The following is a 25,136-nucleotide window of genomic DNA, read 5'->3' as shown; positions in this document are numbered from 1 at the left end:
TAAATTTTTTTTTTACATTCATCTCTTCATCTGCCGATTAGAGAGAGAGATAGAATATAATGGAGGATTCAGATTCAGAGATTGATGAGGTGATGAGCGAGATTCACCTCGGTTGCCCACCGGGAACTAAGAAACCTTTTCTTTCCCGTTTCATCTTCTCCCTTGACAGTCATCTTACTGTTGATAAAGACGGAGATCTTCTTCTTCCTAGGCGCAACAACAATTTCACTTGTAACTACTAGCTAGTCTTTTCATTTTTTTTTTTTTTTTTTGGATCCCTCTCATTATTAGTATTTTGGATTAAGCCTTTTACTCTGTTTTTTTTTTTTTCGTTTCTGTGAGCAGTCCGATCCGCTCACTCGTTTACTGTCACTATTCAGCATTCTATCACATCTACGCTCCCTCTTGTTGGTCTGCAGGTATGACTCTCTATCGTCTTTTTATTTTCCCAAGCTGCATGCTTCTCATCTCTCTGTGTCTTCAGGTCTGGAAAGCACAACTTGTCTTATCAGAATTCGTGTTGCATAAGACGTGCACGTCATCTGACTTTCATGGCATTGTGTGTCTTGAACTCGGTGCTGGGACAGGTCATTTTCTCTCATACACATGATTTATACTCTTTCCATTCCATCTTTTAATTATCTTCATCAGTCTTTTACTCTCTTCAAATATGTTTTCTTTCCAGGGCTACTTGGTATTTTGCTTGCACGGGTCGCCAAGGCTGTTTTCCTTACTGGTCCTGCTGCTTCTTCTTCATAATACACAAATATCCATCTCTCTCTCTCACATGCTAGATTCACTCTTCAACCTGTATCTATCTGGTCTCATCAGGCTTTTCTCTTTTCAATTCCTCCCCCTACTACAGATCATGGAGACCAAATTCTCGGCAACTGTGCTAACAACGTCCATATCAACTCATCCTTGTTTAACCCCCAAACTGTGGTCAATGTTCGTGAGCTCAACTGGATGAGCGAATGGCCTATTGAAGCCCATTGCCACTGCACAATTCCGGATAAGTAACAAACTTCTTTCTCTTCATCTTGATATATATATTAATTATCTTGGGCTGCGACCCCGTTCACATAGCTGCGTGCGTGTGTGTGTGTGTCCTGGTTTACATATGTTAAAGGTATTGTTGGAGCTCGCAGGACTTTGAACAAGTGAAAAATGCCAGCTTCATTTTCGCGGCAGATGTCATCTACAGCGATGATCTTACCATTGCACTATTTAGCACGTTAAAGAGGCTCATGTCATTCGGTTGTGACAAGGTAATTAGTTGGATCACTTTGAAAAGGCTTAAGCAACCATGTTTACATACATATGCAGAGCAAGAAACATCTGCACAATGGCAGGTGCTATATTTGGGACTGGAGAAACGATACAACTTCAGCCTGGATGATCTCAACGTAGTTGCCAATGGCTATGCCTGCTTTCGAAGCTACATCAAAGAAGATGGACTTTGTAAGTTGTGTCCTTTATGCTTTCCAATGTCGAAGGTATGAGATGGTTTAATATAAGTGTTATGGAACAGGTAAGCAAGAGAAGGGGGTTTTCGTGGGCAAGCGCATCGACGTCACACATCCCTCAGTACATGAAAGATTACGATAGAGGAGAAGACGTTGAGCTCTGGGAGATCAAATATGTATTTTGATTAAAACTCCAATGTCTGATTTGCATTTCGTCCGCTGTTTTAAAACAGTCCAATGAAGAACAAACGCATTACACTCAACAATAGTATCAAGACTTCCAAATTATAAAAGAAACCCACAAGGAAACAATAAAAATATACTTCCTAAAAAAATATTATCCAAAGCAAGAACTAAATATAAAATCTTTGGGAGATGACAGCAAACTAGAAATGAGGTTCATTCTATGACTAAAGAAAGTAAGAACAAAATCGATACAACGCCATCTAGCTCTCGTGATTGATTTAGGCACTGCCTTCGGTGGGATTCTCGGTCTCCATTGGTTCGGCGGCAGACGCTGGTGGCTGTGGCTCACTCTTGCCCTCATCTGCCGGCTCACCTCCCTTGGCTTGTGGGGCCTCTGCTTTAGCTGGCTTTGGTTTGGTCATTATAGGCCTGCAAAACCTGCAAAACATCCAAAGCAGGTTCACTTTCTATATCATGTAGTACTTCTCTTCGGATAAACAAATACAAAGAGCCTTGCTTACTTGTCCAATGCCTCCGCCTTGCTTGTAACATCAGCTGACAATAGAGCCGGAGTGGCATACTTGGGAAGTGTATCCTGCTGCTGCTGCTTCTCCCGCAGCCAAGCTTCAGCTTCCACACACTCGTTCAAAACCTTCATTATTGCACAACAACAAAACACACATCAAACCATTTTCTCATGCCTCTAAAGTTCACCATTTGTTCTGTGCTTTCGAGATGGGTCGTTTTATTACCTTTTGCTTCTCTGCCAATTCAATGTGGTCAAACTTAGAATCAGTAGACACAGCTGCCTCTCTGTAGCTGTTAATACAGTAACCTAGCTGATCAATGACCGACCCTCTTTCCAAAGACTCCTTGTAGCGCACTTCAACAGGGTCACCAACCTGCAAAGGATCATATCCCCAACCTCTGTCAATATATTGTCTCAAATATGTTTTTTGTTTTTGCAAACAAGAGTCATCCTGTGAAGTACCTTCTTAAGTTCTTCGAGCTTCGCAACATAAACACCTTTAGTCTCATCTTCCCCATCTTCATACAACCAATCCTCCACTTCCTGCAGCTTCGCTAGGAATGCTTCCCTCTCTACATCAGTGATATACTCCTGGTATTTGTCACTCAGCTGAAAACAAAACACGTCAGTACCCAATACTCTCAACATTATAAATGCATACACTCAATGCAAATGAAGAAGATAAGTATTCTCACTTTGTTTCGCATATCATAAACATAGGATTCAACAGCATTCTTGCGGTCCTTGGTCTCCTCCATAACTCTGTCTTGCAAAGCCATTTCAAATTCCTTCTCCACTGCCTTTTCGACCTCCACAGATTTCAAGGCACCATAGACCACTTCTGATAGAGGTACATTTGTTTTCTTCACCTTCTTCTTAGGAGCCTCAGCCTGTACATCCATTAATAAATATCAATTATCTAAAGTTCACAAGTGAATGAGTAGAGAAAGCAGTATCAGTTAAGTAGAGAAACTAGCCTTTGAATCAGTTTCCATTTGCACCGGCTTATCAGTAGATTCTGGAGCACCATTGTCAGTACCAGCTGCATCAACGGATTCCTTGGCGTCCTGCATGTTAACATCAGAGTCACCAGAAGCAGGAGCTGTCTCAGCAGACGCAGTCTCCATCTTAGTAGTTTCCTCTGATTGTTCTTTAGAGACCGGAACTTCTACTTCTTCCTCTTCCAAAAGCTGTATTGAGGGGAGAGAGAAAAAAATAGTATAAATTAAATGATCCTCAAGTATATACGGGAAGCCACTGCTCTGGGTGATCATTTTGCAACTTATTATTAGAGAGAATGAACCTTTAAATAGTTCACTTTAAGAAACTTACAGTTGCCGATTCAACTGAGACAATTCCATGCAGGTTCAATCTCACTTTCACTTTAAGCTTTGCCCTCTCGCCTTTTGATGACTGGAAGGGACCAATCTACAAAAAAAGAGATCAACCGTGAGAAACAAGAGCGCTAAATTCATACGTAGTCATGAAAACGGGGAAAGATCATACTGTGTATGTGCTGATTTTTGGAGGCGCTTGCAACTCGTTTACATCACTATACTGCACATCAACAGAGAATGTTCCAGAACGATAAAAAGTTAGAGCCTTGACACTTGGAATGGGATTTCCTTTGGGAAAGACAATGGTGCTCTGCAGATTCTCAGATCCTCCATTTTGAGCATCGGAAGCTAGTCCTTTCCAAGCCAGCGAAATCGAGAAAGGGAAGCTCTCATGAACCTTCAGAGAACAAAAAAATATCATAATACGACTAGTCAGATAACCTGGAGTATAACAGTTCTCGAGTTGCTTATAAGTATACCAAAAAAACGACATTTACTTAAGCATAGATATGCATCCATTACCTGGAATTCGCGAACTTTAAAGGTTGGACTGAGAATGGCACACTGCAAGGCACACCCCCTTGACACACACTCACTTGCATTCATTGTACGCCTGGGCTCCTTGCCAAAAAACTCAGTTAGGATCTTGATCATAGCAGGGACGCGAGAGCCAGAGCCAACAACCTCGACCATATGTACATCTTCAACTGTGAGGCCCGCGTCAGAGAGCGCTTTCTCTAGAGGCCTCTTGACACGCTCCAAAATAGGGATGCTGATCTCTTCAAACTCTTCCCTCTTGATGACACCCCTAACATCTTTCTCATCCATCAAACACTCGATATTCAATGGTGCAACAGGATTAGCGCTTAGAACCTTTTTCAGTTTCTCGCATGCAGCGCGGAGCCTGAGAGAAGCCTTAGCATTCTGGGAGACGTCAATCTTGTACTCATCCTTGAACTTAGTAGCAAAATGATGGAAAAGAGCCTCATCGAAATCCCTTCCACCGAGGGAGCGGTCAAAACCGTGAGACAGGACTTTGAGCTGTCCTTTTTTGAAGCCTGCAATGCAGACTTGCATGCTAGCATGGCCAATGTCAATGAAAGCGACATTGAGGGGTTCGTTCTCAGGCAAGTCAGTCTTATAAATTCCATAAGCCAGAGCTGTAGCTGTAGTCTCGTGGATCAAGTGCAGAGGATGCAAGCCTGCGATAGTTGCAGCATCAAGAACAGCCCTTCGCTGGAGGTCGGTGAAGTAGACAGGAATACCAATACAGCAGTCCACCACAGCGGCATTCAAGTTCTTCTCAGCAATGCCTTTCAAGTTAGACAACATCATACCCATGACCTGAGTTGGGGTAAAGGCTCTGACCTCTCCCAAATAATTAGCGTGGATCAAAGGGTACCCATCAGGCCCTTCGGTGACGGAGAAGGGGAGAGATTTGATATCCCTCTGCAGCTCAGGGTCGGAAAACTGACGACCGATAAGGCGCTTGATCTGGGAGATGGAGTTTTTGGGGTTCATCATGGTAGAAGCAGCTCCAGCAGTGCCGATGAAGCGCTGCTTGTCGCCGAAGCAGACAATAGCGGGGGTCTCGCGATTAGACTCATCGTTAAGAACGACGTCGATACCTCTTTGCCTAGCAACCGCAACGAGGCAGTTCTCGTTTCCAAAATCAAACCCAACTACACTCATTATATCAGGCTTTTTGGTGTTCGTCAATACTGGGGACTCCCAAGTACTTGATAGCAACCTTACAAATCAATGGAAAAATAAAAAACTATGAGATTTAAAAAACTTCGAAACAGCGATTAAAAAAAAAACACCAAAAAAATCAGACTAGTCTTTCAGCTCAAAGTGAGACCCTAAGAGAGACCCTAAAACCATCTTACTGAACCAAAATCAAACCATATTCCAATCACCAGAAACATAAGACCAAGGCGAGGGAGTTTGAATACAAAAGAAGCTTGAAATCAGATCAAACCTACATGTACGAAAAAGAGAAGCTACAGATCTAGAAGATGTGCAACAAGAGCTTCAGAAACAAACCTGGATCGCGAGAAGGGGTTCGCGTTCTGGAAGCTTCTAGCCAAAAACTGGGTGAGTTGAGTAAATTAGCGAGAAATTGAGGAGCAAGAGTTGTGAGAATGAGAGAGGATGAGAGAGAAAGAGAGAGGTTTTATTAAGCAGACACCACAGGGTTTGGGGTTCGTCTGGAATGTTCTTCTCCTTTCCTTTTTTTTCTCTTTTTTTTTTGCTTTTTTTTTTGCTTTTTTTCTTTTTGTAATACACTTTCATTCTTTTCCTTTTTTTTTTAATTGATATTTTGACTTCTTTATTTTCTTTTAGTCACAAAACATTTCTTCAACTATTTTTCTGAATAGTATATATTTATTTGAGTCTACCAAATCTGCTAAATAGATTATTGAGAATTTTGTTCTTTTTCGGTTTTTCCTCATATCATGGAGACGAAATTCTTGGCAACTGGCTCAGACCGTGGTTCTTGTTTAACCCTCAAACTTAGCTCAATTGGATGGCCAAGTGGTCAGGTCTTTTCAAGACAGCCATGGTCACCACATAGATCCACATTAACACTTCGTTTTTCTTCGCTTTGACATTTTATGACTTGTGATCCCTTCACATAGCTGCGTGTTCTTCTTTATGATCCAAGCTTCATCCAAGAGAGAGAGAGAGAGAGAAAGTAGCTAACTACATCAAGGATGAAGATGGACTTTGTAAGTTGTGTCCTTTGTGCTTCAGATGTGTTAAAGCTCAAAGCTCATGATTTAATAAATGTGGCAAAGAACAGGCGAACAAGAGGAGCAGGTTTTGTCAGACAACGCATAAAGGTCCCACAGATTTCGCCTAAGATATTGGAGAAGTCGATGATAAGCTTCTTGAATCAAATATGTACTTTAATGATACAAATCTCCAATGTGGGATGAAATTGCATTTCATTTGCTGTTATATAAACAGTCCAGTCCAACGTAGGGCGACTCCGCATTACTCTCGATAACAATTATAGAGTACGAACAAACAAAAATGAAACAAGACTTTCAAATTAAAGAGATACCACAAGGAACAATTGAAAAAAAAAAAAACGATGCTTCCTAAAAATTGGTATCGCAAAGGAAGAATCAAATACAGAATTTTTCGGGGAATAATAGCGAAACCAGAAAAAGAGGTTCCACTAGGTAAATAAAAAAAGTAAGAACAAAATCGATACAACACCATCTAGTTCTCGTGATTGATTTAGGCACTACCTTCAGTGGGATTCTCAGTCTCCATTGGTTCGGCAGAAGCTGGTGGCTGTTGCTCACTCTTGCCCTCATCCGCCGGTTCACCTCCCTTGCCTTGCGGTGCCTCTGCTTTAGCCGGCTTTGGTTTGGTCATTATAGGCCTGCAAAACCTGCAAAGCACCCAAAGCTGGTTCACTCTCTATACCAAACATAACATTTCTATTAGGAGAAACAAATGTAAAGAGCCATGTTTACTTGTCCAATGCCTCCGCCTTGCTTTTAACGTCAGCTGACAAGAGGGCCGGTGTGGCATACTTGGGAAGCGTGTCTTGCTGCTGTTTCTTCTCACGCAGCCATGCTTCTGCTTCCACACACTCGTTCAAAACCTTCATCATTGCATAACAAACAGCAGCACATCAAACAATTTTTTCTCATGCCTGTAAAATTAACAATGTGTATTCTGAATGGGCTAAATGATTACCTTTTGCTTCTCTGCCAATTCAATGTGGTCAAACTTGGGATCATTAGACATAGCTGCCTCTCTGTAGCTGCTAATACAGTAACCAAGCTGATCAATAACCGACCCTCTTTCCAACGACTCCTTGTAACGCACTTCAACAGGATCACCCACCTGCAAAAGATTAATCCCCAACCTCAGTTAAAAAATATCTCCAAAAATGCTTGTTACTGCACCATAAAGTGTTACCATATGCAGTACCTTCTTGAGCTCATCGAGCTTTGCAAGATAAACCCCTTTGGTTTCATCTTCCCCATCTTCATACAACCAATCCTCCACTTCCTGTAGCTTCGCCAGGAAGGCTTCCCTCTCCGAATCAATGATATACTCCTGGTATTTGTCACTCAGCTGAAACAAAACGTCAGTGGCCAATACTCTAAACCTTATAAATGCATACTACCAATGAATTATAAAAAGGATTCTCACTTTGTTTCGCATATCATAAACATAGGATTCAACAGCATTCTTCCGGTCCTTGGTCTCCTCCATAACTCTGTCTTGCAAAGCCATCTCAAATTCCTTCTCCACTGCCTTTTCGACCTCCAAAGATTTCAAGGCACCATAGACCACTTCTGACAGAGGTACATTTGTTTTCTTCACCTTCTTCTTTGGAGCCTCAGCCTGCACATCCCATTAATAAATATCAATTATTTAAAGTTCCCAAGCAAATGAATAGAGCAACCACAATCAGTAAAATAGAGATACTAGCCTTTGAATCAGTTTCCATTTGCACTGGCTTATCAGCAGACTCTGGAACACCATTTTCGGTACTACCTGCATCCGTGGTTTCCTTGGCGTCTTGCATGTTAACATCAGAGTCACCAGAAGCAGGAGCTGCCTCGGAAGAAGCTTTGTCAGTGTCCATCTTAGCAGTTTCCTGCGATTTTTCTTTCGAGACTGGAACTTCAACTTCTTCCTCTTCCAAAAGCTACATTGAGGGAGGGGAGGAAAACAAAAAGAAAAACATCATAAGTTAAAGGAAGGGAAGGTACGGCTCTGAATGATCAAAATCTGTAGTCACTTATAGTTATTGGAGAGTGAGAGCCTTCAAATAGTTCACGTAAAGAACAAATTGCATTGCATTATCTAATATAACAACAAAACTTACAGTTGCTGATTCAACCGAGACAACTCCATGCAGATTCAATCTCACTTTCACTTTAAGCTTTGCCCTCTCGCCCTTTAATGACTGGAAGGGACCAATCTACAAAAAGGAGATCAACCATGAGAAACAAGACTGCTAGAATCTTACATAGTTATGACAATGGGGAAAGATCATACTGTGTATGTGCTGATTTTTGGAGGTGCTTGCAAATCTTTCACATCACTGTATTGCACATCAACAGAGAATGTTCCAGAGCGGTAAAACGTTAGAGCCTTGACACTAGGAATGGAATTTCCTTTGGGAAAAACAATGGTGCTCTGCAGATTCTCAGATCCTCCATTTTGGGCATCGGAAGCTGCTCCTTTCCACGCCAGCGAAATTGAGAAAGGGAAGCTCTCATGAACCTTCAGAGAACAAAAAAATATCATAATACGACTAGTCAGATAACCTGGAGTATAACAGTTCTCGAGTTGCTTATAAGTATACCAAAAAAACGACATTTACTTAAGCATAGATATGCGCCCATCACCTGGAATTCGCGAACTTTAAAGGTTGGACTGAGAATGGCACACTGCAAGGCACATCCCCTTGACACACACTCACTTGCATTCATTGTACGCCTGGGCTCCTTACCAAAAAACTCAGTTAGGATCTTGATCATAGCAGGGACGCGAGAGCCAGAGCCAACAACCTCGACCATATGTACATCTTCAACTGTGAGGCCCGCGTCAGAGAGCGCTTTCTCTAGAGGCCTCTTGACACGCTCCAAAATAGGGGTGCTGATCTCTTCAAACTCTTCCCTCTTGATGACACCCCTAACATCTTTCTCATCCATCAAACACTCGATATTCAATGGTGCAACAGGATTTGCGCTTAGAACCTTTTTCAGTTTCTCGCACGCAGCACGGAGCCTGAGAGAAGCCTTAGCATTCTGGGAGACGTCAATCTTGTACTCATCCTTGAACTTAGTAGCAAAATGATGGAAAAGAGCCTCATCGAAATCCCTTCCACCGAGGGAGCGGTCAAAACCATGAGACAGGACTTTGAGCTGTCCTTTTTTGAAGCCTGCAATGCAGACTTGCATGCTAGCATGGCCAATGTCAATGAAAGCGACATTGAGGGGTTCGTTCTCAGGCAAGTCAGTCTTATAAATTCCATAAGCCAGAGCTGTAGCTGTAGTCTCGTGGATCAAGTGCAGAGGATGCAAGCCTGCGATAGTTGCAGCATCAAGAACAGCCCTTCGCTGGAGGTCGGTGAAGTAGACAGGAATACCAATACAGCAGTCCACCACAGCGGCATTTAAGTTCTTCTCAGCAATGCCTTTCAAGTTAGACAACATCATACCCATGACCTGAGTTGGGGTAAAGGCTCTGACCTCTCCCAAATAATTAGCATGGATCAAGGGATACCCATCAGGCCCTTCGGTGACGGAGAAGGGGAGAGATTTGATATCCCTCTGCAGCTCAGGGTCGGAAAACTGACGACCGATAAGGCGCTTGATTTGGGAGATGGAGTTTTTGGGGTTCATCATGGTAGAAGCAGCTCCAGCAGTGCCGATGAAGCGCTGCTTGTCACCGAAGCAGACAATAGCGGGGGTCTCGCGATTAGACTCATCGTTAAGAACGACGTCGATACCTCTTTGCCTAGCAACAGCAACGAGGCAGTTCTCGTTTCCAAAATCAAACCCAACTACACTCATTATATCAGGCTTTTTGGTGTTCTTCCCCGAGTATTTGATGGCGACCTTATAAATCAAATCAATGGGGAAAAAAAACAAAAAACAATGAGACTTAATAACTGTGAAATAGCGATCAAAACATGTAACAGAAAACCCTAAATCATCCAAACCACCGCCAGTTTGGAATCCAATCAGCAATACATAGGAGACAGTCTAAACGGGGGAGACGGAATAGAAAAGAAGCAACGAGTCTGTGTGTGTGTGTGTATGTGTAGGAGTTAAAACAGAGAAAGCAGATTCAAATTCAAATACGAGCTAGCCATTGAAACAAAGATAGATCAAACCTAAAAAGTGACATGTACGAAAGCAAAAGAAAAAAAGGAGGAGCGATTCAGATCTAGAAGATCTGGACAGAAAGGTACCTGGATCGGGAGAAGGGTGAAGGTTCGTTCGGAAAGCTTGAACCAAAATCTGGGGTGAGTTGAGTTTAATGAGAAGGAGGACGACGAAGGGGGGAGGAAGGGGTTTTTATTAAGGAGAGAGATCCCCCAGGGTTGGAAGGGGGGCTTCGCTTTTGTTCCTCGATAAATTTCGTTTCCTTTTTTTTTTTTTTTCCCCTTTTTTTAGTTTCATTTCCTTTTCTTTTTTTCTGATATTTTGGCCTTTCTTTTACTAATTACTCCGAAGTAGAAAACAAATCTAGACTAATTAATTAATGATGGTTGAGTTGGATATTTTCAAGATACTGTATGTAGAATAATAATGTAACTTGGAGTCATTGCATTGGTGTTAATTTGTTGGAGAACATCGGTTTCATTATATTCCTAGTGAATATATAATAAATAAATAAATAAAGAAGGAAAGGAGCGATTCAGTTATTGTATTTGTACAGACACAAAGGAAACAAATTCATCTTGGAGTTGTTTTTATGTCTGAAAATGGTTTGTACGTGGCGGAGGATAAATTAAAACTTAAAAGGCATGCGAACAGGTATTGAGAGAGCGCATCGACTAACAAGAGGCAAGCGATATCTTAAGATGGTACTATATATATGATCAACATGGTTTCTCAAAATATCTTAAGATAATATATATAGCAGGATCATTTATGATAGCTCTTCAAAAAAACCAAGAGACATATAACATATATAGCAGGATCATTCATGATCATCATGGTTTCTCGGAAATTTTAAGACGGTATTATATGATCATCATGGTTTCTCGGAAATCTTAATATAATATATATAGCAGGATCATTCATGATAGCTCTTCAAATCTAATTAACCTCCCCCCCCCCCCCCATATGGAGAGACTTATCAAATACTAACAACTAGAAGAAAGTCATGAGAAATATAACAAGAGGTGATCTATTTTGTTTGTATGCCAGCTCGCCTCATTAGGAACAGGAGGAGACTTCAAAACGAAACATATATTTCTTCTCAAAGGCGTGTATATACAATTGGCCAATGATATTTATATGTATATTCTTTCTGAACAAGTAAGTACTCCTCTATATATATTATGGTAATTCATACTTCATATGTATGGGATAAGATAATGTCACTGGTTACTCTAGCTGTTCAGTGCTTTTCTTGCTCACCTTAATAATTAGGTTGTGGATTTGAGGTGTGGCGACAAAAATCTTGAATGGTAACCATCCATTATCTTGTCATTTTGACCATTTTGACACCCCTAGTCTTTTGTGCATGATTAATTAATTGAATAAACTATTAGTATTCTAAATGTTTACATATATATTTTGGTATAACCTTGCTCCTTAATTTGTATCTGCAGCTTGATTGATTTCAGTCTATACTAGCTTTCCGGTCAAAATTATATTGCAAATTTGCAATGACATATAACACGTACCATGCATCCACTGCTAGGTTGAAGCAATTGACATATTTAGCAGTGTCGTCTATTTTATTTATATTTTTTTTTTCTGGACAAAAGCAGTGTTGTCTATATGTATCATAAATAATTGAAAACCGATTTATGGCAAAGGAGAATGATACTTAAAAGAGAAAGAATCACTCAAAAAAATTTGAGTTCATGTAAGGAGATGAAAAAATTTCGAACTGTTAAAAATGGGAGACAAAAGAAAATCAATTTTTTTTTTTGTTGTGTGACAACAATCAATTTATTTAGTTAGGTCTTTTAATCTTCTTTCTCAATTGATGAAAACTTGGGTTTATTGTCGGTTTCGACGATAAAATGTGTGTATTTTTTTTTTTTTTTTTAATATTTATTCGGGGATAATTTAGTTTTTCTATCATCATATATATACATTATTAATTTATTATATGAAGTTATAAACGTAAGTTTGGTAGAAGAAGACGAAAATAAAAGTACTCGTACTGTTGTTACAAAAGAAATAAATTAGTCGTATATAAAGAAAAGTAAGAGAGAAATAAACTGCGTATTAGTAATAATAATAATGAATCGAGAAGGTATAACTATAAGAATAAAGTAAAGAGGAGCAGCTCAAAAATCCAATCACGAAGGGAAGAGAAGCAAAAAACCGCAACCCCGTTTGTGTTTGTTGCTCTTGCCCGATCTCTTCTTCTATCTATCTATAAGCTCTGTCGATTTCAATCAGGTGAGCTACTCTTCTCGATCTTCTTTGTTTTTTTTTTTTTTTTTTTAATTAATCTCCGGTCAATTTCCTCTCTGGTTCCGTGGTGGGTTTCTCACTTTTCTCTCTAAGGTTACTATTTTGTGTCGATCTCATAAGTGCTGATGTGATTGATATTATAATTTTACTGTTACAACTCGCCTGAGATCTAATCTAGTCGATTTTTGTGTCGTCGAGTTGATCGACGCGATGTACCAACCCTAATTTCAGATCCACCTTTGATTTTTATTTTAAATTTTATTGCACAACATAATGAGATTGAATAACTTTGTCAGATTTTAACATACTGTATGTAGCTTGTTTCTTTGATAGAAAAAAAAATCTGTGATGGCGGCCTCTGAAGAGAATAGCGCATTGTTCCCCATTTTTATCTTGACGATAATGGCAATCCCATTGGTGCCTTATACCATGGTCAAGTTAAGCCGTGCTGTCTCCAAGAAGCAAAGGACCATCCATTGTCAGTGTCTCGAGTGTGACCGTTCTGGCAAATACAAGAGATCCTTATTTAAAAAGGTCTGCTCAGTGCTCACTCTTTACCGCATCTTCAAAGAAACCTCCCTCTTAGTATATATAACCCCTTTTCCCTGCAGATCTCTAACTTCTCTACATGGAGCAACTTGACGCTTTTGCTACTCTGGGTCGTCATGATTTTCCTGATTTATTACACTAAGAACATGAGCCGTGAGGTATGTTTCTTTTCTCCTCACTCTCATTGCCTGTTGCACTCTTGTCCTTTTTCTCCCTCTGTATCCCACTTGCTTATTTTTTACCTTATTGGCTGCTACAGACTCAAGTTTTTGACCCATTCAGTATTCTTGGACTGGAACCTGGAGTTACCGATTCTGAAATTAAGAAAGCATATCGAAGGCTCTCCATTCAATACCATCCTGACAAAAATCCCGATCCAGGTCAATTTACTTTCTCTTCTTGCCTTTTTTTCTTTTCTTCATTACGGCATTATGGTTGCAGCTCTTACTCCTGATAGTGTTTCTTTTATGTGCATATTGTTGATTCATCTGTGTATTGATGAACTCTACAGAGGCCAATAAATATTTTGTGGAGTTCATATCTAAAGCGTACCAGGCTTTGACTGATCCTGTATCCCGTGAAAACTTTGAGAAGTATGGTCATCCTGATGGCAGACAAGTAAGGATACATCTTATTTCCCTTGGCATGGGCTCCCGTCTTATTGAGACTAAAATATTGTTATGTGATGCAGGGATTTCAAATGGGCATTGCTCTTCCTCAATTTCTTTTAGACATAGATGGAGCATCTGGTGGCATATTATTGCTTTGGATTGTTGGTGTCTGTATTCTCTTGCCCCTTGTGATTGCTGTTATATATCTCTCCAAGTCATCGAAGTATACCGGGAACTACGTTATGCACCAAACACTCTCCGCATATTATTATCTAATGAAACCCTCTTTGGCTCCAAGGTATATTCACTCATACCCCATATACATCCGCATGATGCCATAGGTGCACGACAAATCAACTTTTTGTTTGTTTGTATGACATGTTTTAAAATCTTTTGTTCTTCAGCAAAGTTATGGAAGTTTTTACCAAGGCAGCTGAGTACATGGAGATTCCAGTTCGTAGAACTGATGATGAACCTTTACAGAAGCTCTTTATGTCTGTTAGGAGTGAGCTAAACTTGGACCTGAAGAACATGAAGCAAGAGCAAGCTAAGTTTTGGAAACAGCATCCTGCCATAGTGAAGGTGAATTTTAAAATAACGTAACCGTAACGCTAGATATTGAATAAACTGAAATACTCACTTCCTCGTTTTCGGTACAGACGGAGCTGTTGATACAGGCCCAGTTAACTCGTGAATCAGGAGTCCTGTCTCCAGCCCTTCAAGGCGATTTCAGGCGTGTGCTAGAGCTTGCACCTCGCCTCCTTGAGGAGTTATTGAAGGTCTAGTCTCTATTTTATTAGCACATTTTCTGATACAATAAGCATCAGAAGCGATGACTGGGAAGTTCTTCCCTGTTATGTAGAAGCGATGAATTTATCGTGTATAGAAGGGAAACTCGAAAAACAGACTTTTAAAAGACTTTAAAGTTTAGGTTAAAATGTCAAAGGGATGCCCATATGGGCCTATCTTGCTCATCTGATTGTTATTTTAACTCATGTTAATTTGATGCTTTGGTTACACTATTAAAATTGTGGGTTTTCTAAATGACTCCTCCATTATAGCATTGTGAGTTTCTTGCAGATGGCGGTTATACCACGCACTGCCCAAGGGCATGGATGGCTGAGGCCTGCTGTTGGAGTAGTTGAGCTATCTCAGTGCATTGTTCAGGTATTAAATTACCCTCATCACCTATCTTCGAGTTTTTGTCTTGCTTGTGAGCTTTCAGGTCTTTATGTCTCTTTTCTCCAAAAAATTTACTTCTCCACGAAAGTTTAAGAATTGCTTAGTGTTATGAACTAAAATTTCATAATCGCAGGCTGTTCCTCTTAGTGCAAGGAAGTCGTCTGGAGTATCTTCAGAAGGCATTTCCCCTTTCTTACAGCTCCCTCATTTCAGTGATGCCGTTGTCAAAAAGATAGCACGGAAGGTATACTTTTACTATTAGATATGTCAAGTGCAGTACTTGAGATAATATCTAGCTCCTTATCATGTGCATTTTTCTCTCACATTTCTGAGACCTGAGAATCTTCTCGGGATCTGCTCTCCAAATAAGTAGTAGTGTTGCTTTGGGTTGGTTTACTTTATGGTCTAGTCTAAAGACATATATAAACCAGCATTTTGAGATAACATGTGATTGTTTCTCCTATTTTCAGAAGGTTAAATCATTCCAAGATCTTCAAGAAATGAGGTTGGAAGACCGTTCTGAACTGCTCACCCAGGTAGCGGGTTTGTCAGCAACTGATGTTGAGGACATTGAGAAGGTGCTAGAAATGATGCCGTCTCTTACAGTCGACATCACATGTGAAACAGAAGGGGAAGAGGGGATCCAAGAGGGAGACATCGTGACCCTTCAAGCTTGGGTCACCCTGAAACGACCCAATGGGCTCATAGGCGCTCTTCCTCATGCACCCTACTTCCCCTTTCACAAGGAGGAAAACTACTGGGTTCTTCTTGCGGATTCGGTGTCGAATAATGTGTGGTTCTCTCAGAAGGTTAGCTTCATGGATGAAGGTGGAGCCATAACGGCTGCTTCGAAAGCCATCAGTGAGTCAATGGAAGGATCGGGAGCAGGGGTGAAGGAAACAAATGATGCAGTAAGAGAAGCCATCGAGAAGGTTAAAGGCGGGTCAAGACTGGTAATGGGTAAACTCCAAGCACCCGCAGAGGGAACATACAACTTGACTTGCTTCTGCCTGTGTGACACATGGATTGGGTGTGACAAAAAGACATCGCTAAAGGTCAAAGTCCTGAAAAGAACGAGGGCAGGGACCCGTGGTTTGGTTTCAGATGAGGGTGCGATTGCAGAAGAAGGTATGGAGGAGGAAGATGAGATTGAAGAGGAGGACTATGATGATGATTACGAAAGTGAGTACAGTGAAGATGAGGATGACAAGAAAGATATGGAAGAGAAGAGAGGGTCGAAGAAGGCCAATGGGAGTGTGAAGAAGAAGGAGTCGAGTTCTGAAGAGTCGGGATCGGAAGAAGAGTGAAGCAGAATGAAGATTTACATTGATCAAAAATACAATACTACTATGTCCTGAAATCTTGATGGAACTCGGCAAAGCAGCTACGCAGTGATAGTTAAAAAAAAGAAAAAGGAAAAAAAAGAGAGTCTTTGCCGAGTTACCTAGTCTTTTCACAGTTTTGACATTACTCTTCTCTTTTCTTTGTCTTTCTGTATCCCTTTTATTCAAAGAGATAGATACAATTAGAAACCAACGCGACTATGGAGTAAAACGTAACTTGGTTAACTCTGAGATGGTTTCGATATACAAACATTACAAAACAAACTAATTTGCTTCCTGGATATGTGTAAAAAGCTCATAAACGTAATCTCGAAGGCAGTGCAAGTGATTCAGGTTATGGGCCTTGATAAGAAATTAATGGGCTTTGACGGATGTTTCGAAAAGGGAAAAGCCCTAAAAGGCGGGAAAATCGGAAGAGGCGCGTCTTCGGGTATTCTTCTTCTTCTTCTTCTTCGCTGCGGCTTCTCTCTGTGCCAAGGTCCGTTGCCGTTGTGTTGTTGTGTCCGACCAAAATGCCAATTTACAGCATCAGAGGAATCGATGTTGATTTCCCATTCGAAGCGTACCAGTCACAGATCATCTACATGGACAGAGTCATCGAGTCTCTTCAAAACGTACGTGTGTCTTTCCCTCTTTCTTTACACCGCAACTCTCTTCAACTCTTTAGAATTAGATGATGATCTTCTCTCTCTCTCTCTCTCTCTCTCTCTCTCGCATATTATCTCTCGCTCCCTTTTTGTTGCTTCTTTTGTTTATCGCTTTCTCCACTCTTTAGGGTTCCGATTGAATTGTATTGATTCGACCATTTGGGTCCGACCTCTGTCGCCTTCTTCATCGATCTGATTCTAAATTAAAGCTGAATCCATCACTACTATTTGGAAATAACAATGAAACCGTTGTTCACTAATCTGGTTTTTACTTTAGAAATGTCATGCGCTCTTGGAGAGTCCTACTGGAACTGGGAAAACTCTTTGTCTTCTCTGTGCCACCTTAGCCTGGAGAAGGAGTCTGGGCTGTTTCTCTACCCGTAAGGATCGAAAGAACACTGAGATTCCTTGGAAAGATTCAGACGACCTAATGTCACAATCTGGAGGAGGAGGAGGAGGAGGAGGAGGAGGAGGTTTTCCTACCATTGTTTATGCGTCCCGGACTCATAGTCAGCTCCGCCAAGTGATCAAAGAATTAAAAAGAAGTAGCTACAGGTCAGACCTCATTCTGTTTGCAGCTTCCTTATCAGCATTTTGCTTTGCTAATCATCTGTTCTAATCTCTCTGTTTCTCAATCATTTTGAAGGCCTAAGATGGTGGTGCTAGGATCACGGGAGCAACTATGCGTTAATGAGGAAGTGAACTCCCTCCGTGGAAAGGCACTTACAAATGCTTGCCAGTACCTTTGCAAAAAGCGCGGAAAACGCCAATGCAACCATTTTAATCGGATCCCAGGTACACTGTCTTTTATGTAGCATGACATGTATCTGAAATCTGGTCTTTCTTGCCACTTCCACCAATATAAAGCCTTCATGTTTACCATTACTATTCTGCCTTGTCATTAAATCTCTTGCAGATTATTTAAAGCATAACCCTCATATTGGCGATGAACCAGTTGACATAGAGGATTTGGTCAATATTGGAAAAGATTCTGGACCGTAAGTTCCTCTACTTTTGCTCCTTCAACATATTTGTTTCTTCTTTTTCAGATGGTTTCTGACGTTGCTGGCTTGTTCCATCTGTACCATATTTGTATTTTGCAGATGTCCGTATTATATCACAAGAGAGGTTCACAAGGACGTGGACATCATATTTGCACCTTACAACTACTTGATCAGCAATGGGTATAGGAAGTATTTGAAAGTCAACTGGAATGATAGTGTCCTGATTTTTGATGAAGCTCACAATCTGGTATGGGGAATTCTACATATATTTTCTTCTTGGGGTTTTGTTCTATTCATCCAAGTTATCCTATCTCAGAACGATTATACTGCTTCCGACTTCTCGAAATACTCAGTTTTTTTTAAACATCCGCAGGAAAGTTTATGCGCAGACTCAGCTTCATTTGACCTTCCTTCTGTGCTTTTATCGGCTTGCATTTCTGAAGCACAAGAATGTGTAGAACTTGCAGCAGCAAGAAGGAATTCATTAAATGATGTGTCCGTGAACCCTGAGACTTTTGCCATACTTAAAGGTCAAACTTGGGGGCTTGATTGAGAATACAATGTTCAGCTATACGTGAAGGAAAACGACATGTCTGTTCTCATCTATGCGTTGTTTTCCTCTTGCAGGACTGCTTCTAAAGCTGCAGGAATTAATTTCTAAAGTGCCAATTCCAAAAAAGGATGAGGGATTTACCAAGCCTGGGCCTTACATATATGAAATGCTTAAAAGCCTTAACATAACTCACGAAACTGCTCCTAAACTCATTGGTACAGTTGAGGAGGCTGCAGTGTTCCTGGAGGAGGAGAAACAACAAACAGCAACCAATAGTGGAAGCAAACTAGAAATCATTGCTGACATGCTTAAGCTCATCTTCAGAGAAAATGGAAGTAACCACGCAGATGTTTACCGTGTAAGTTTAATGCTCTTAAGTATACAATTTTAATATTAAATTGAAAAGAAATTTATCTCTCTCTCTCTCTTGTGCTATCTCATTTGCAGAAACTCTCTATTTACTCCTATCTTGCACTTACATTCTCAATGTTCGCCCTTTGTTAGGTTCATGTGCAGGAGCTTGAGCAAAGTCCTACTGATGTGATAAAAGGTTATTAAGAGTGGGATTGTCTACAGCCCTTAAAACAAAGCATTCTTGCGGTCCGAAAGCATTAACATAAGCACCATTTTACAACTATGATAATATATATAATCATTCTTAATCTGCATTCATTGTGGAAACTGTTTTTTTATTACAGAATAAATTATCTTGTAGGTAAGGTATCAAGAACGCTCAGCTGGTGGTGTTTCAGTCCTGGGATTACTATGCTGGACATAGCGAAAAAAGGTGTTGGGTCTATTATTTTAACATCGGGGACCTTGTCTCCCATGGATTCATTGGCTCAAGAACTAAAACTGTGAGTCACATTGCTAATGTTTTCTCTCACTATGCTTGTCTATCTGCCTTTTCCCCCAGCTTTTGATGGAGACATCTTTTTGTGGACAATGCAGAGACTTTCCTGTTCGGTTGGAGAATCCCCACGTTATATCCTCAAATCAACTATGGGCTGGAGTTGTAAGTACTGGTCCATCAGGGTACGTTCTTAATTCTAGCTACCGCAATCGCGATGTACCAGAGTACAAACAAGAACTTGGGAATGCCATTGGTAAGTAATTTGCTATTTGGAAGTTCATTTTGGATGCCCTGAATGTATCACTCTGACTTTCTGATGTCTGAACCGACTTCTAGAATCTGGGGATCTCTCAAAATAGAAGCTGCTATCCTTATAGTGATCAATTATTTATTATGTGTTTCTGCTCTGCAGTTAACTTTTCCCGAGTCGTGCCTGAAGCACTGCTGATATTTTTCCCTTCCTATTACCTTATGGACTCTTGCATTTCATTTTGGAAAAATGGGGTATGGACTATGGCCGTTGTTAATTTTCTCTTTGAGTATGAAAAGTTTGTTACTCTTTAGCTTGAAAACCTACCGTTTCTTCATGCTCAGTGTCAAAGAAACTCAATGACAATATGGGAAAGAATCTGCAAACTCAAGAAACCTGTCATTGAGCCTAAGGATTCATCTCTCTTTCCTGCAGCAATGCAGGTCAGCAACAGAGGCCTCTGATCTATGTTCTTTTTGCTTCCAAAAGATGGAATATGATTAATTTAATCATGTCTTGTATTTTTTTTCCATGGTAGGACTTTTCAGAAAAATTGCAAGACAAATCAACTTGGGGTGTGGTATTTTTTGCCGTTTGTCGTGGTAAGGTATGTTTTCTTCAACCTGTATGAAATCTGTTTCTTTGTAATAAAAGATATCCTGTGTAGTATGAGGATGCTGGTACAATAAAGAGGAGGTTAATAAGTATCTGTAGTGTAGTGTCTTCAGTATGGCTGGTCTCTGTTGTGTTGTCAGGTCAGTGAAGGACTGGATTTTGCTGACGGTGCTGGCAGAGCTGTCGTCATTACTGGGTTGCCTTATGCCAGGGTGACAGATCCTAGGGTTTGTTTGCTCATCCTTTACTGGTTTGCTCTTTTTGAGAGTTTCTTTCTCATTTGTTTTCACTTTTGTTTAAACTGGCACTGAGAGCACTTAGCTTTGAATTTTATGCTGCTACTTGCATTCCAGTATATTTATGTTAACCCATGTGTAAAACAGGTTAAATTGAAACGAGAGTTTCTAGATGACCAATCACAACGTGCAGATGTTAAGGTGAGTTCAATATTTATTTGACTCTTAACACATCAAGGTTATAATATGTCTTGCATTTTTAGGTTTCAAGATCAACCCTTCTATCTGGAAGCATGTGGTATAGTCAAGAAGCCGCACGGGCTGTGAATCAGGCAATTGGACGTGTAATCCGGCATCGCCATGATTATGGAGCTATCATCTTTTGTGATGACAGGTTCTGTTCATACTTTCTATTCTGGTCTATGTTCTTTGTACGAAGAGATAGTGCATGAAATATTTTAGTTAAAGAACTGTCAGTTTTAGCCTTGAGATGTATGCTCTTAATTTGAGATTTCTTTTGGTTGATATTATGTCTGACAATTCTCGTCATAAACTTTACTCGCTATACTTTTTAAAGTATTATCCAAATTGACAAGAACTGTGCTAGATCTTGGGTAAAAATATGTTCATACTCATTGTTGTCTGATTATTTCGTACATTGGCAATTGTTGACAGATTTGAACAGCCGTCCCAGCAATCCAAGATATCACTTTGGATACGACCTAACGTCAAGGTATAAGTTCTGCTCTGTCTTGCTCTTGCCTCTACCTTTTTATGGAGAGTAAGTTTGTTTCTGGATACACCGGTTTTGCAGTGCTACTCTAGATATGGAGAGGTCATTTCTGACCTTGCTCGATTTTTCCGGATTGAAAGATCAAATTTTCCTACAGGGCTTGGTACAGAACTAGAGAACAATATAGGTAATGCATCTTGCAGCCTAAAGATAACTTTCATTGGGTATTACCATATAAGTCTGCGAGCCCTAGTATCTCCTGTCCTGTTACTTTCCCTATGATCTCAACTATGGTTGTTTTGGGGTATGATATTATTGCTTTTATTTTATCCACAAGAACCATGTGACCCCTCAGTTAATAGGTTGGAAATAAACAAAAAAAGAGTACAGTCAGTAGTAGTAGCATATTCTTTCATAGCAAAATGCTCTTATTCTTCAAGCCATATTTTAAAAATATATGTTGGATATTCATTATAAGCCAAATATTTTTCGATACAGTTTCAACATTGTTACCGATGGAAACAAGCAAGGGTAATCCTACACCAGCCTCTGGTCAGTGATTCATTTTCCTTCATTCTCATGGCTGAGGAAAGATGTTTTCCCTTTTGCTGATGGTATAATGTATATCTAACTTCAACTCTCTATGTTGCATTTTCGCTTTTGGGTATTTGATCTTTTGCAGGTAATAGTAATTTGAAAAACGTTGGGATTTCAAAAAATGAGTTGAGTAAACTGGATGCATTTCCTCCTGCAAATCGGGCATCACCCTTGGAGCGTGATGGAAATAATATAAAATGGAAAGGCCTGACCATTCTTAAACATACGGGAAAGATACCTCGCATTGTGAAGGCAGATGTTATGCAGGGTTGTTCTTCACGGAAGACTAAATTAGTGGAACTAAGTGATGATGAGGAGACTCCGGTAGAGAGGAGATGTGAAATAGTCGATCTAGAATGCGACAACTGTGAGAAGCAGACTCGTGAAACAGAAGTGCTTTCATCGAGCTCATGTTTCAACACAATGGGACTAATAAAAAAGCGAAAGGTTCCGGAGAGTCAGGGAAGGGCATCGTCATCAGTGTTGACAGCGAAAAGAAATGGAGGTGGTGATAAAAAGGAAGCAAGTGCATCTGCATTTTTGAGTCAAGTGAGATCCCACCCACTCTTTCCATGTTTCTCTTTTGTATATCAAGTCATTTGTTTACATTGGAAGTCATGTGCTGATGATCTTACTAGGTCAAGGAAAAGCTCAACACAGAAGAATATAAGAAATTTATTGGATACATGCAAGCACTGAAGAAAAAGGAGATTAAGTTAGCAAACGTGATGCAGTCCATTGTGCAACTGTTCTGTGGAAGAGAGAGGGATCATCTTCTCATGGGATTCAAGGACTTTGTGCCAGTAAAGTATCGTCCTGCATATGAGGAATGCATTAAAACGAGAAAAAGAGAAGGCTGATCATCTTTGCAAACACAAATTAACATTGTTACTCTGCTCTTACATTCTTTTTGTAAGTAACACTAACAGCCTCTCAAGTGTAGTAAGGCTGCTGAGAAGAAAGTAATTTCTTTTTGTTTTTGAACAGTAATAAAAGCGAAATTAAATTGCATCTTGCATAAGAGTTAGTTGCCACTCATGATCATCCTCTTCCTCAGCCTCTCCCTGGCGGCCCGCGTACTGAGCGACCTCACAAGGCCTTTCCTGGTGATCCTCTTTTCTTTCTCACGGAGGGCGATGATGAGATCCACGAATGCGCTTAGTATGAACTTGTGTGACTTCTTGTCGTTGAGATCTATATAGCAGAAGAGTAGCTCTTCCATCAAGTCCCAATCCACTTCCCTCTCCCCCATCCCTAACTTGGACTCCATCATCTCCACCATCGACAGCCTGAAATCATCTTGCGGCTCATCGGAGTATTTGAGCACCGCGATGCAGTTCTCTGGCAGCACCAAGGTGGATCTCGATTGTCTCTCCTCTGAAGTTGAGGTTGTTTCCAAGCTAGGCCTGCCCTCGGATGATGATCCAGGCGGTGGAGATAGTTTCTCTATTCTCCGTGGCGGCTGTTTCGGGGAGTCGTACACGGCAGGTCCCCATGTCCTCTCGAATCTGTGGCGATAGACGTCGTCGTCATCATCGTCATCATCGTCATCATCAGTGTCTTGTGGGGACTCCCTTTTCTCCTTGTTTTTTGTCAACCGGTGGTCTTCATGGTCAACCTCCTGGTCGTCTCGGATGCAGAGGGATTTGAAGTTCTCCTCAAGAAAACGATCAATGTCGGACAAGGTGGCGGCGTGAGCGGAGTCCTGGTAAACGGGTTCGTCTTTGTTGAACCTGGTCTTGCTGTTGCGTCGTCTGTTGATCCGAAGTCAAACGCGCTAATCCACTGCGCTATGCGGTCATTCTTGTTTAGTACATCATGAATATTTATCTAAACCCAATCAATTCTTGATTCTTTCTGGTCGCTTGAAGCGAGAGAAAGAGAGAAGCGCTGTTGTACCAGCCAACACCAACACAAGGTTTCTATGTTTCTCTCTCTGCAAAATCGCCATTGCTTGCTTTGAGGAAGGAACAATCGATCTGGTACGATCGGGGGCATCTCTCTAGCTGTGCCGATTCAGCGGATCCGGTTTGATCTTCTTCTTCTTCTTCTTCTTCTTCTTTACAATAACCATCATCCCGATTCCCGATTCCCGAATCTAGAATTCTTTTCCTTCCGTCATCTTAGTTAGAGGTGCGTTTTCTTCGAACATCTGCTAGCTGCTGCTTCTTGTATATTGATTATTTACTTTGCATTAGGCTTTTTTAGGATATAATAGATGAGGGATTTGATTTGATCTGATCTTAGGTGAATTTTGGTGTTTTTTTTGTTGGCAGAGCCATGTTCTATGGCACAGCTGTATGGGATCCTTGGCTTATTGTTGGACAGATTATATGCCTGCAGTGCTCTTACTACCTCACCCTAGGACTCTTCACTATGGTCTTTCTTGGCCTTCGTGTTCCTCGCCTTAGTCTTGTCTACTTCTTCGATTATGCCACACTCACTACTTCTACCTTCACTGGCTGGTGTGTTATTGCCTCACTCCTCTTCTCTTCACTCGCTGGGTTAGATTCCTTTATCTCCTCTATGCCTTTTTCTTCCCCTTTTTGCTTTCTCTTTTATCAGTTTTGTTCAAATTACTACTTCTCTTCATACGCAGTGCTGTTTACATGATATTTTTGGTGGAACGAGCACGCAAATGCTTAGATTTCTCTGCAACTCTCTACATCGTACATCTCTTCTTTTGCATCATGTATGGAGGATGGCCTTCCTCTATGGCATGGTGGGTCGTCAATGGTACGGGTCTCGCTGTTATGGCTTTGCTAGCTGAGTACCTGTGCATCAAACGCGAACAACGAGAGATTCCTATGGATCGATTCAACTCAAGTAAGTTTTATCAATTCTTTCTTTCTTTCATCTGCCTTGCCATGAGTAGAGAGAAACTTGAGATCTCACTGCACAACATATTACTTTCTCTGTGCAGGGGTTTGAATTTGGTGGTGTGAAACAAGTGATGAAGGTTCTTGTGTTGTGAGTTGTCAGGGCGACTCGTAGAGCCTACTACTCTTTTAACAATTGGGATGTACAGAGAATTCGAATGGGCATAAACAAGTTGAGCGCCAGCCAAAGTAACCATGTTGGACGGCGTGTGAAAAGGAGTTGCAGTTTGAAGTGACTTCAAAAATTTAAGACATTTCAATTTGTATGAAAAGAAACCAGTAGACTCGAAATAGGTTTATGATTGCTTCCTGCGGTTAGTGCTTTTAATGTTACGTGACACATCCCAGCCCTTATTTTGATGATAGCTTTGTGATTAGTGTTTCATACATAATAAATACTCAACAAGTCCAATATAC

At 40.7% G+C, this 25,136-nt stretch overlaps 5 protein-coding genes and 2 pseudogenes across 11 annotated transcripts; 4 read left to right on the top strand and 3 right to left on the bottom strand.

The window, feature by feature from the left end:
* Positions 1 to 4: 4 nt before the first annotated feature.
* On the top strand, positions 5 to 1,729 carry LOC104752543 (uncharacterized; annotated as a pseudogene). The gene is made up of 8 exons (XR_015584073.1): positions 5 to 231; positions 346 to 419; positions 485 to 587; positions 686 to 736; positions 866 to 1,016; positions 1,130 to 1,268; positions 1,353 to 1,461; positions 1,532 to 1,729. The product of XR_015584073.1 is annotated as an uncharacterized LOC104752543 (transcript).
* On the bottom strand, positions 1,646 to 6,273 carry LOC104752540 (heat shock 70 kDa protein 15). Its single transcript, XM_010474707.3, has 10 exons — positions 5,565 to 6,273; positions 4,041 to 5,268; positions 3,688 to 3,915; positions 3,514 to 3,609; positions 3,159 to 3,371; positions 2,877 to 3,071; positions 2,644 to 2,790; positions 2,405 to 2,554; positions 2,174 to 2,304; positions 1,646 to 2,090 (listed from the first exon to the last, which is right to left on the bottom strand). Exons 2-10 carry the CDS (start codon positions 5,208 to 5,210, stop codon positions 1,931 to 1,933), a joined length of 2,490 nt encoding a protein of 829 aa, XP_010473009.1. The 5' UTR covers positions 5,211 to 5,268; positions 5,565 to 6,273; the 3' UTR covers positions 1,646 to 1,930.
* Positions 6,274 to 6,556: 283 nt separating this feature from the next.
* On the bottom strand, positions 6,557 to 11,116 carry LOC104752539 (heat shock 70 kDa protein 15). Its single transcript, XM_010474706.3, has 10 exons — positions 10,477 to 11,116; positions 8,906 to 10,120; positions 8,553 to 8,780; positions 8,380 to 8,475; positions 7,981 to 8,199; positions 7,698 to 7,892; positions 7,473 to 7,619; positions 7,236 to 7,385; positions 7,010 to 7,140; positions 6,557 to 6,924 (listed from the first exon to the last, which is right to left on the bottom strand). The coding sequence occupies exons 2-10, from the start codon at positions 10,073 to 10,075 to the stop codon at positions 6,768 to 6,770; spliced, it is 2,493 nt and encodes an 830-aa protein (XP_010473008.2). The 5' UTR covers positions 10,076 to 10,120; positions 10,477 to 11,116; the 3' UTR covers positions 6,557 to 6,767.
* A 1,124-nt stretch (positions 11,117 to 12,240) lies between these two features.
* LOC104752538 (dnaJ protein ERDJ2A) lies at positions 12,241 to 16,577 on the top strand. Of its 2 annotated transcripts, none has more exons than XM_087490800.1 (11): positions 12,241 to 12,652; positions 12,985 to 13,201; positions 13,279 to 13,374; positions 13,476 to 13,596; positions 13,728 to 13,834; positions 13,908 to 14,125; positions 14,232 to 14,409; positions 14,487 to 14,606; positions 14,908 to 14,994; positions 15,143 to 15,253; positions 15,480 to 16,577. In XM_087490800.1, exons 2-11 carry the CDS (start codon positions 13,016 to 13,018, stop codon positions 16,314 to 16,316), a joined length of 2,061 nt encoding a protein of 686 aa, XP_087346926.1. In that variant the 5' UTR covers positions 12,241 to 12,652; positions 12,985 to 13,015; the 3' UTR covers positions 16,317 to 16,577. The 2 variants fall into 2 exon arrangements, with proteins under 2 accessions (XP_087346926.1, XP_087346927.1); XM_087490801.1 differs by having other exon boundaries at positions 12,375 to 12,652; positions 13,001 to 13,201.
* Positions 16,578 to 16,626: 49 nt separating this feature from the next.
* Positions 16,627 to 22,851, top strand: LOC104752535 (regulator of telomere elongation helicase 1 homolog). 3 transcript variants are annotated; one of them, XR_015584065.1, is made up of 21 exons: positions 16,627 to 16,966; positions 17,277 to 17,554; positions 17,646 to 17,794; positions 17,916 to 17,997; positions 18,103 to 18,250; positions 18,377 to 18,533; positions 18,631 to 18,914; positions 19,061 to 19,106; positions 19,272 to 19,413; positions 19,508 to 19,662; positions 19,822 to 19,913; positions 20,004 to 20,102; positions 20,208 to 20,266; positions 20,415 to 20,501; positions 20,658 to 20,711; positions 20,774 to 20,904; positions 21,186 to 21,243; positions 21,325 to 21,430; positions 21,742 to 21,795; positions 21,926 to 22,389; positions 22,479 to 22,851. XR_015584065.1 is itself a non-coding variant. In XM_010474702.3 (21 exons), the coding sequence occupies exons 1-21, from the start codon at positions 16,724 to 16,726 to the stop codon at positions 22,698 to 22,700; spliced, it is 3,120 nt and encodes a 1,039-aa protein (XP_010473004.2). In that variant the 5' UTR covers positions 16,627 to 16,723; the 3' UTR covers positions 22,701 to 22,851. The 3 variants fall into 3 exon arrangements, 1 of the variants encoding a protein (XP_010473004.2); XR_015584066.1 differs by having other exon boundaries at positions 20,198 to 20,261; XM_010474702.3 differs by having other exon boundaries at positions 20,198 to 20,266.
* Positions 22,706 to 23,608, bottom strand: LOC147926054 (transcription repressor OFP14 pseudogene; annotated as a pseudogene). Its single transcript, XR_015584074.1, has one exon. The product of XR_015584074.1 is annotated as a transcription repressor OFP14 pseudogene (transcript).
* Positions 23,599 to 25,133, top strand: LOC104752537 (uncharacterized). Of its 2 annotated transcripts, none has more exons than XM_010474704.3 (4): positions 23,599 to 23,973; positions 24,117 to 24,344; positions 24,440 to 24,666; positions 24,764 to 25,133. In XM_010474704.3, the coding sequence occupies exons 2-4, from the start codon at positions 24,121 to 24,123 to the stop codon at positions 24,769 to 24,771; spliced, it is 459 nt and encodes a 152-aa protein (XP_010473006.1). In that variant the 5' UTR covers positions 23,599 to 23,973; positions 24,117 to 24,120; the 3' UTR covers positions 24,772 to 25,133. The 2 variants fall into 2 exon arrangements, with proteins under 2 accessions (XP_010473006.1, XP_087346935.1); XM_087490809.1 differs by having other exon boundaries at positions 23,700 to 23,868.
* Positions 25,134 to 25,136: the final 3 nt, after the last annotated feature.

The sequence above is a fragment of the Camelina sativa genome, chromosome 16 (genome assembly GCF_030686135.1).
Source record: "Camelina sativa cultivar CO46 ecotype springtype chromosome 16, ASM3068613v1".
Taxonomy (NCBI): domain Eukaryota; kingdom Viridiplantae; phylum Streptophyta; class Magnoliopsida; order Brassicales; family Brassicaceae; genus Camelina; species Camelina sativa.
This window is presented reverse-complemented; position numbering and strand designations above follow the sequence as displayed.

Excerpts from the sequence above, each read along its gene's own strand:
- LOC104752540 (XM_010474707.3), bottom strand. The coding sequence starts at position 5,210 with ATGAGTGTAGTTGGGTTTGATTTTGGAAACGAGAACTGCCTCGTTGCG. Across the intron at positions 3,372-3,513 it reads TCTCAGTTGAATCGGCAACT|CTTTTGGAAGAGGAAGAAGT; the intron begins GTAAGTTTCTTA and ends CCCTCAATACAG. Across the intron at positions 3,072-3,158 it reads AAATGGAAACTGATTCAAAG|GCTGAGGCTCCTAAGAAGAA; the intron begins GCTAGTTTCTCT and ends ATGGATGTACAG.
- LOC104752539 (XM_010474706.3), bottom strand. The coding sequence starts at position 10,075 with ATGAGTGTAGTTGGGTTTGATTTTGGAAACGAGAACTGCCTCGTTGCT. Across the intron at positions 8,476-8,552 it reads CAAAAATCAGCACATACACA|ATTGGTCCCTTCCAGTCATT; the intron begins GTATGATCTTTC and ends TCCTTTTTGTAG. Across the intron at positions 7,893-7,980 it reads AAATGGAAACTGATTCAAAG|GCTGAGGCTCCAAAGAAGAA; the intron begins GCTAGTATCTCT and ends TGGGATGTGCAG.
- LOC104752538 (XM_087490800.1), top strand. The coding sequence starts at position 13,016 with ATGGCGGCCTCTGAAGAGAATAGCGCATTGTTCCCCATTTTTATCTTG. Across the intron at positions 13,202-13,278 it reads AGAGATCCTTATTTAAAAAG|ATCTCTAACTTCTCTACATG; the intron begins GTCTGCTCAGTG and ends TTTTCCCTGCAG. Across the intron at positions 14,995-15,142 it reads TATCTCAGTGCATTGTTCAG|GCTGTTCCTCTTAGTGCAAG; the intron begins GTATTAAATTAC and ends TCATAATCGCAG.
- LOC104752535 (XM_010474702.3), top strand. The coding sequence starts at position 16,724 with ATGTTTCGAAAAGGGAAAAGCCCTAAAAGGCGGGAAAATCGGAAGAGG. Across the intron at positions 17,555-17,645 it reads TTAAAAAGAAGTAGCTACAG|GCCTAAGATGGTGGTGCTAG; the intron begins GTCAGACCTCAT and ends ATCATTTTGAAG. Across the intron at positions 17,795-17,915 it reads CCATTTTAATCGGATCCCAG|ATTATTTAAAGCATAACCCT; the intron begins GTACACTGTCTT and ends AATCTCTTGCAG.
- LOC104752537 (XM_010474704.3), top strand. The coding sequence starts at position 24,121 with ATGTTCTATGGCACAGCTGTATGGGATCCTTGGCTTATTGTTGGACAG. Across the intron at positions 24,345-24,439 it reads CTCTTCTCTTCACTCGCTGG|TGCTGTTTACATGATATTTT; the intron begins GTTAGATTCCTT and ends CTTCATACGCAG.